Source organism: Mus pahari, chromosome 16, assembly GCF_900095145.1.
Source record: "Mus pahari chromosome 16, PAHARI_EIJ_v1.1, whole genome shotgun sequence".
Classification (NCBI taxonomy): Eukaryota; Metazoa; Chordata; class Mammalia; order Rodentia; family Muridae; genus Mus; species Mus pahari.
In genome coordinates this window covers 67,159,702-67,169,723 of record NC_034605.1, presented here as the reverse complement: position 1 = coordinate 67,169,723, position 10,022 = coordinate 67,159,702, and the positions used below count along the sequence as shown (strand labels likewise).

Genomic DNA, 10,022 nt, shown 5'->3' with positions numbered 1-10,022 from the left:
ACACACACACACACACACACACACACACACACACACACACACACACATTAAAAGAGTACAAATGTAATTTTAAAAAGTTAAAATGGATACCAGGCAGTGGTGGTACACACCTTTAGTCCTAGCACTTGGGAGGCAAAGGCTGGCAGATTTCTGAGTTCAAGACCAGCCTGGTCTACAGAGTGAGTTCTAGGACAGCCGGGGCTACATGAAGAAACACTGTCTCGAAAAAACAAACAAACAAACAAACAAACAAACAAAAAGTTAAAATGGTTAGGCATGGTGGTGCAGGCCTTTAGTACCAGCATTCAGGAGGCAGAGGCAAGCCAATATCTATGAGTTTGATGGCAGCTTACTCTACATAGTGAGTTCTAGGACTTTCAGGGCAACATAGAGTTAAAATTTATTAATTATTATTTAATTATTCTTTTATGAAAATTATTTTATTATACATTTGATTGTGAACATATGTTGATTATCCCAGAAGCATTTTACACGAGACTGTTTCCACTTCTGTTCTCATGTGCTTTCCTCTGTCCATGTGAAATGGAAGGACAGGAGTTGAAATGAGATGGACACTCTTACCATAAGCAATTGGACATTGGCTAGGCTGATGGATGTACATATTTTGTACTCCCTTTCTATTTCCAGTAAGTGCTTCCATTATCTCTCATTTGTAGCCAGAAGTAATACTTTATTAAGTACTCAAGAAAGCTCTGTGTGCCAACAGTCATGAATTTCGAAAGGAAGAGTCTAGCCAGAAGCAGGTAGACAGTTTAGAATGGAAGTCAGTATTGGTGTACAGGAATTAATCTCTTCTAAAAAAGATAATTCAGAAATGCATACATTTCAAACACAAATCAAGTGAAGACACACTGGGTATTATTCTTTCCACATCCAAAACATCCGGGCTTTTAACCTTGCTTCCTTAAAACTTTGACAAATTATTTTTTGCCATGAAGAAGAAAAATAGTCACCTAATGCTATGATAACTTAAAAACATGGTTCTGAATATTTATAAAGGCCACTAGATATAAAAAATTATTTCGTATGTTAGAAATTATAGCTGCACAGCTGTAGAGAAGGCTCGGTGGTTAAGAGCACATACTACTTTAGCAGAGGACCCCAATTCAGTTCCCAGCAACCATACCAGATAGCTTACAACAGCCTGTAACTACAGTTCCAGGGAGTTTGATGCCTTGAGGCTCTCTAGACATCTGTACTCCAATGCACATTCCCACATGCATATATACATGCAGATATGTATATATATATATATATATATATATATATATATATATGCACATGTGTATATGATGAGAGAGATAATGTTTAAAAAGAAATTATAACTCCTAGTAGAAATTTAGCATCATGGGTTAAAATTGGAAAATGATCATTAAATGTTTTTTAAGCATATGAGCATTCATTAACTACTAGAAACTCCTATTATTTTGCCCAACACAGCACTTTCCACACTCTCCTCATATGAGGACTTTACTGCAATTTAACAAATGATGGTTTAACTATGTTATATAATTAAGGAAAATGTAAATATTTTGAAGGAAGATTGATTGAAGACTTTTAGTTGGTCTAACAGTTCATACATTCAAATGGTTAATTTATGATTCACTGAAATTGTTATTTCTAAGTATTTCACCCCTGAGTTTCCAGCTATATTGGGTGGCATTAAATAATAGGAGGGTAAGCATTTCATCACTTTCTTAATAAAAGGAGTAATCCAAGCTGGTAAGTAGAATAAGTAATATGAAAAAGAATATAATAGAATTGAACAAGAAATTCCTTTGTTCTAGGTATCTCTCAGCTACATCTAAATCAGCCTGTGTTTATCTGCTTTGGGATTTATATAGATTACTCTTAATTTATTTCTAATATGAATAGCATGTCTTTGAACATTTAAATTTTAAAGTGGAGATGAACTTTCATGAATTGGAATTACTGGATTGTATTTCACTTTAAGTCATAAACTTTCATAGCAAAACTACGTTTTATTTAGCAATGAAATCTAAAAAGAGCTTCAGATGGCCCATTCTGCCTTTACGTCCTTAACTGTCCATTACACTTGTAAATTGATGTCATACAACAATCTCCTCATACTCTGTCAATAAAATTAACCCCAAACTTTTCAATTTAGCCCTAAGGAGATTCTTAGAACAAAGTCACAAAGCACCCACACAGTCTTTGCCCAAATATCAAAAAAAAAAAAAAAAAAAAAAGGTCTAGCCTGGTTGCCAATATTGTTCCCCCTGAAAATTTCTTGATCTTGACCTTCCTAGTCCATATTATTCTCAGTTGTTTTCCAAGCTCCTACTAGGAAAATCCATTAAGCCCTGCTTACAGCATTCAACTTCTTTTCTAGTCCCAAATCCCAGTCTTTCATTGTACCTGCCCCCAAAACAGCAATATCAGTCCTGTCACAGCAATACACTACTTCCTGGTACCAACTTTTGACTTAGTTACTTTTCTATTGCCATGACAAAACACCATAATGAAGGAAGTTCATTTTTTAAAAAGCATTTAATTTGGGTGCTCATTGTTCCACAGTGACCATGACCATGATGCCAGGAGCATGGTAACAGGTAGGCAAGTATGGCACTAGAGCAGTAGCTGAGAGTTTATATCAGAGAGAGAGAGAGAGAGAGGATATTAATTGGGTTTTTAAAACCTCAAAGCCCACCTCTAGTGACATCCATGCTCCAACAAGGCCACAATTCCTAATCCTTCCTGTGCAGGCTAGTTTTATGTCAACTTGACACAAGCAAAAATCATCAGAGAAGAGGGAGCCTCAATTGAGAAAATGTCTCCATAATATTGGGCTATAAGTAGGCCTGTGGGGCATTTTATCAATTAGTGATAGATGTGGGAGGGCTTAGCCCATTGTGAGTGGTGCCATCCCTGGGGTGGTCATTCTGAATTCTTGGCTGAGCAAGCCATGAAGAGCATGCCAGTAAACAGCACCCCTCCATGGCTTCTGCATCATCTCCTGCCTCCAAGTTCTTGCTGTATTTGAATTCCTGTGCTTATTTCCTTCAGTGATGGACTATGATATGAAAGTATAAGCCAAATAAACCTTTCCCTCCCCAACTTGCTTTTGGTCATGGTGTTTCATCACAGCAATAGTAGCCCTAACTAGGACATTTCATAAAAAGTACCACATGACAAAGTCAACATTCACTCTGGGACACTACTACCTTCCATAGGTTATGTGCTCTTAAAAAAAAAAAATTAAAGCTTCTATGGTGGGGTTTTATCTTAGTTTGTGGCTTTTACACTTTTCGGGTAGTAAAATGAGACGGTTTAACATAAAGCATATGCAGAATAACACAGAGGCAGAAAAATTATAAAATAGAAACTTAATTTAACCAGTAGTATATTATAAAAAATCATAAAGTGGTTAATAAATTGCATAAACATGTCCTTATATGGGGTAAGAAAATAAATAAAAAGGGGCAGATTTTTGAAAAAATATTTTGTAAATGTATATAAGTCAGTTATTTGTTTTTATTAATAAAATAGATACAATAAGGTCAAACTATTGGATGCTTTTGGTGGGGAACCTATATGTGCATAAAAACATTTAGCATTCTCTGCACATGATCTAAGATTTGTAGTTTCTATTTTTTTCCTTCTCTTGCTTTAAATTGTAAAACATATGGAAGAATTCAATTGTTTCCTTGGAGCTCTGAAGTTTAAAAGTGGGAAAAAAACAGCAGGCAAAATGTGATCATGTAAGAATAAAACAGTGGTAGAGCTTGGTGTCCCTGTCACAGTCCCCAGATAAGTCTTTAGGAAAATAAGAGCTCTTAAAAACTAACCTGTGCTGTTTATCAAAAGGCATAGAATGTGAGAGGAGTTGATGACTTCTCAGAACAATCTCACTCAGAAGCGTATGTGTCAGGTGGATGCTATAAATCTTACCTCTCTTTTTAATTTTAACTGTTTGCAGTACTAGAAATGTAACTTGTGGTTTCTCACAGGAAAAACTGCCCATCCCATCCTCTTGAATGTTTCTTCTAAAAGTCTCTTTGAATAAATGTACAAGTACTTTTGTTTATATCATTCTCAACACCATACTTCCTGCTATAGCTTTTTAGTATCTTGTCTTGGCAAAGGGTAAGTCTTGGGCCTGCATGTGGACAACTGAACACACGGGTCCCCAGACATGACAGAAATGATTAATTAACCTATGTTACATCAAGCACTTTCTATACTCTGGGAAGAACTGTACCACTGGGTGTCATATGTCACCTAGGCAACTACAAAAACAATGCAAAGTCCATTTATTTGCTTGTAATTCCTCTGGCTCTTGTTTTAATGAGAATTTATAAAAATGTACTATATATTTACATTTTATAGTTTTCAATCCCCCATCATATTCATATATATGAATTTCCTCATCTTATACTTTTTGTACTTTTTTTTTTGTTCCAAAAAGGAGCTGGTGGATGGACACCACTTGTATCAAATAAATATCAGTGGCTGCAGATTGACCTTGGAGAACGAATGGAGGTCACTGCTGTGGCTACCCAGGGTGGATATGGGAGTTCTGACTGGGTGACCAGCTACCTCCTGATGTTCAGTGATGGTGGAAGGAACTGGAAACAGTATCATCAAGAAGAAAGCATCTCGGTATGTTTGACAATAATAGTGATAATAATAGCTATATGTTGCTGCACAATGTCAGCAAAGCAGTGTTTTCAGCTAGTATGTAATCATTGCATATATTCATGGGGAAAAGTGTGATATTTTGGCCCATGTATGAACTATGTAATAACTAAATTATAATGTTAACCTGAGGAAAGATATTTTTGGGGTAAGAGTTCAAAAGCAGAAGATATAGACATACAAGATGGATGGAAGTTTAAGAATAATATAAAATACATAGCTCCTTTTCTTTTTTTTAACAAAACCATCATTGGCTCTGTGGTTACTTTAATATACTGAATGCATTCTTTTCTAGTTTATCATTTAATCTCACTTTTCTAAAAGACACTGAAAATTTAGAATTTAATATAAATAACATTTAGAATTTATATTTGACAAGTTCAGGAAATACGCCTTGAACTTGGAGGATGATGTGTTCTTTACTAGCTTTCACGTTGCATTGAAACTCTACAATCTACTATAATCTATGATCTACTGATCTCAGCTGGATCAGCTAGAATATGCACAGCAGTGACTTTAGTTCTGGTTTTGATTCTATGTTCGAGTCTCTTTAAGGACTCACTTTTTAGAAGTTTGTGAATACTGTAAATGTGTTTAGTTTTTAATGATATGTATACTAAATTGTGTCTGGAAATACTCAAAAGTGTTTTCAGTCTCACTTTACGCTGATTGATGACATTGAAAATGCTGGGAACAATGGTTGGCTGCAAGCATCGGACTCTGTATTTGTCAGGCTCTGGCAGAGCCTCTGAAGGGGACAGCCATATCAGGCTTCCATCAGCAAGCACTTCCTGGCATCCACAATAAGTCTGGCTGTATATTGGATGGATCCCCAGGTGGGGTAGTCTCTGGATGGCCTTTCCTTCAGTCTCTGCTCCACACTTTGTCCTCCTGTGAGTAATTTGTTCACCCTTCTAAGACGCATTGAAGCATCCACATTTTGATCTTCCTTCTTCTTAGGCTTCATATGGTCTGTGAATTGAATCTTGGGTATTCTGAATTTAAGGCAGGGGGAGGGGTGATGGGATGGGAGGTTCCGAAGGGGAGACCTGGAAAAGGGGAAAACATTTGAAATGTAAATAAGGAAACGATCCAATAAAAAAGGAAAAAGAAGAGAAAAACATAAAAAAAGAAAAGAAAAGAAAAGAAAAGAAAAGAAATATTGGGAACAATTTCTTCATAAGAGTGATACTGAAACAGATGGATCTTATAAGCTCTGCATAGCATTTGTAATTTGAATTTTTTCTTCCATATCAAAGAAGGTATGAGTGACAGTAAGATCATGAATGATTTCGTTGTTCACTTCCACAGTTCAACAGGAAGCCATCTACTCTGCTGCCCAATGACCATGTCATTTTCTTTTTATCCTTTGACTCTAGAAGGTTTTATGCCTGTAAGGAAATAATGAAAAGGGTAAGATTCTTGTAGAAGCAGCAGGTATAACTCAGTCTCATCCTCTGTAAGAGTGTGTCTCTCATCATTTGAATGATGACCCACACTTGTGATGCACCAACCCTGTGTGAGCATTTACTGGGTGTCTTGGCAGCGTCTCTCATCCATGCATCTTCACCATGGGTAGGATAGCAATCCTATTCAGCAAACGAGATATTCTGAATTCATAACTTGCAGTACCTCATATTTGTGACTTTTTATTGGGAAATTGGGGCTTTAGGTAGGTGACCACTTAAAATGGGGTCAGTAGAGTTGGCCCTAATCCACTGTTATTGGTGTCTTCACCATATGAGTATATTTGGACACACAGAAAGAAAATGTCATAAAGATACATAAGGGAAGTACCCTGTAAATAAGGAAATTGGGTGTGAAGGAGCATCTGAGGAAGCAAAGAGCTAACAAGTAAAATAGTTCAGGAATATTCGCCATGTGTCTATGATAGTTATAGATCAGTAATATTGATGCAATATGTCCCTCTACTTATCAGTGCTTCCTTTTCTCAAAATAAGAAGAGATGGTTTTGGCACCTCTCTAGTCTTACTATTGATGTGTAAATAAAAAATTGCTTATAGAAATTTCTTCTACCTGGCCATTCATTTTAATTATGAGTAGATAAAACTAAAAATAATCACCTTTAAAAAAACAATTACCTTATTTCCTAATATAAATTCAGACTATGGCTACATCACCTGCCTTAAATTGTTATATTAACTTTCTTCCTCAGGATGTAATTGTCTCTTCTAAGAACCCATTTTTTCACTCATATGTTAAAGACACATTAAAATTTTATTATACAGCCTTATAAGTTTCTTGGGTTTCCTTATTCTATTTTTAGTGAATTTGTATTTTATTTTATTTTATTTTATTTTATTTTATTTTATTTTATTTTATTTTATTTTATTTTATTGGTATGAGTCAACCATTAGCCACAGTAATATTTTCTGTTACTAAAGACTTGCAATTCCTTATCTGCAACCTTCAGTCCCATTCATTTAGTTTAATCTAGGTAATCCTTCACAGGTGTGATCAGAGGCTTGTTTCCTAGGTGTTTCTAGATATATCAAATTACCAATCAATAATAACCACCACAAATGACATTTTTTTTCAGTAGTAATACAAGCCTAATGAAAACAAATGTTCAGAATCAAGAAGGAAAAAGTGTTTAAAACCCCAGGCTACCAAGGCTAGTGATATATCTTAGGGTCATGATGACAGTGTTCAATAACATTCTACAAACCAAAGTGCCAGGTTAGAAATATTAACATGTTGACATGCCCTCTTCCCTTATGTCTATCTTCACTTGTTCTGTGAAAACTTTTTAAAATCCTATGAGGAAATAGATAACCTTTTCTTTCATTTTGAAATTTGCTACAGGCTGTAATTGGGACATATTGGGGCAATTATCTAGTTCTGACACAGATTCAAGTAGCTTCTCTGCGTATCTACTCTACTTCTGTTTGAATGTTAATTAGACAAAACAATTAGCATGTTAGTAAATTATTTCTTTCCACACCTTCACCATACCAAACCTGTCATTCCCAGGTTTCTTCTTCTCAGTAAATATCCCAGCATGCACAAGTCACTTGTGCTCAAACCCTTAGAATAGTCAATATCCATTCCTTTCTACTGACATTCTACCTGTCAGGATATCCTCTCAACTTGCCAACAACCTTCAGCAGATCCTGCCAGACACATTTCCAAAGGCCATGTGGAATTTGATAGCCTTTCATCACATCTCCACTATAGCCCAGTGTTGTGGATAGCCCTGGGGCTAATTATATTTGATGTTAATTCCTTTCTCCTGTGAGGGGTTGAGAACAAGGAATGAGTCAGCACTCAGGTGATTTACTGTAAATCTGCTTCCCACCTTAATTTGTAAAATAAAGGAGAGCTGATGATTGGGCAGGTAAAAGGAAGGTGGAGCAGAAAGTGGGGAAAGGGAAGGAGAAAATGGAGAGGATGCAGAGGAGGAAGAAGAAGAAGAAAAACGGAGCAGAAGCACATGGCCTGGAGAAACCACAAGTTCTAAGGGGTCTCATAGATGTGGAAGATGGTAGTGCAGTAGTAGATCTACCCAATCTAGGTGCACAGCATGTATTCATATTAATTGAGTTGTGTTTTCATTGCCTGGGCTTATTAGGGTTGAAGATTCACCAAAACAGCCTAGCAACCAACCCTTACCTGGAGTACTGCATGGCTACAATAATCTGTACACAACACACAATGATTTAAACCATAACAACAGAAGGAAAAGGTGGAGATGAGGGAGTAAAAACGATAATGTTTATTATATGATGAAAATCAAGTTACTGTCAGCCTCAAAGTCCAGTTAAAAGTGAAGAAGGCATCTGTAAGTCTTCTAGTAGCCACAAAGTAGAACTGTACAGTAGCTATGCAAAGGGTAAAACACAATAAATCAAAACTGAGTACTAAAGATCCTCATCACAAAGAGATCAGCAATAGAAAAGCAAAGGACCTAGAGAACAAACAGAAAACCATTAAAATTACCACAGTAAATCCTTACCTATCAGTAATTACCTTACATGTAAATATATTAAATTATATAATCAAAAGACAATGACTGGTTGAATAGATCTATAAAACTAAATACATGAATAACAACAACAAAACAATATGCTGCCTATAGGTGTTGTATAGCAGTTTCCTAGAAGATTAAAACCTTCTATTTTGGAGAGAAGCTAAAATTTAAGACTCAGGTTATTAGAAAAGAGATGTTTTAAGTGGGAGGGGAAAACATTCCATCCTTCAGAGAAGCTCATTAAACTCAGGAAGTAAATAACTAAAAGGTTTCAGGAAGTCCCTGAAACTGACCAGATAGAGCTCTCCCTCACCAAGCCTATATAAGCTCTAAAGACTGTTGAGCTGAAAATTTTGAAGCTGAAAATTTTCCCATCTGGCAGAAGATAGTAACCCCATAGGAAGAGCATCAGTGTCAACTAACCTGGACCCTTGGTAACTCCCAGAGACTAAGCCACCAACCAAAGAGCATACACAGTCTGGTCCAAGGCCCCAGGGAATATATTTAGCAGAGGACTGCTTTTTCTATCCTCAGTGGGATAGGGTGTGCCCAATCCTATAGAAACTTGAAGTCCCAAGGAGAGGGGATAACTGAGGGGATTACCCTCTCAGAGAGGAAGGAGAGGGGGAATGAGGGGGAAATTTCTGCAAGGAGAGATGGGGTTGGGGAACAATTGGCATGTAAGTAAAATAAAATAAATAATTAAAATTAATTAATTTTTTAAAAGACTGCCCAGAGATGCTCTGGGGTGAGCTGATCTGCTTAGACAAGGCACAGATTAATTGAACGATCTGGAAAGGACTCTAGAATCTGTTGAGGTGTATTATGCAGTGTTCTCCAGATTTCCAGTTTCTGTGAGCTGTCACCCCTACTGGGCTGGGCTTTGGTGATATAGCGTTGGGCCTTCTGCTCCTCCTGTGAGTGAACCAAATAAAAATCAATTCAGTAAATTGGACTTGGAGGTTTCCTCACTTTGATCTAGCTTTAGTTCCCTATCTGGAGCAAGAACATGTTTGTTCATATCTTCCCAGGAATAGTGTCACTCAGCAAAGAGACTCACTTTGCCTTTAACTAAACAAATTGAAAGTGAAAAGATAGAAGAAAGATATTCCATGCAAATGGGAGGCAACTGAAAGTAGAAATAGAGAAAATACACTTGAAGTAAAAAACAATTGCTAGACAAAACAAAATACCCATGAAAGGATATAGGTACAGAGACAAAATTTAGAGCTAAGATGAAAGGATGAACTATCCAGAGACTACCCCATCCGGGGATCCATCCCATCATCAGCCACCAAACCCAGATACTATTGCACATGCCAGCAAGATTCTGCTTAAGGGACCCTGATAT

General features: G+C 36.6%; 1 protein-coding gene across 1 annotated transcript in view; it reads left to right on the top strand.

Moving 5' to 3' along the window:
• LOC110333709 (contactin-associated protein-like 3) overlaps positions 1-10,022 on the top strand; it is a 140,292-nt gene that overhangs the window by 26,429 nt on the left and 103,841 nt on the right. Inside the window, 1 exon segment of the mRNA XM_021215387.1 lies at positions 4,451-4,644. Coding sequence (XP_021071046.1) covers positions 4,451-4,644 — 194 coding nt within the window.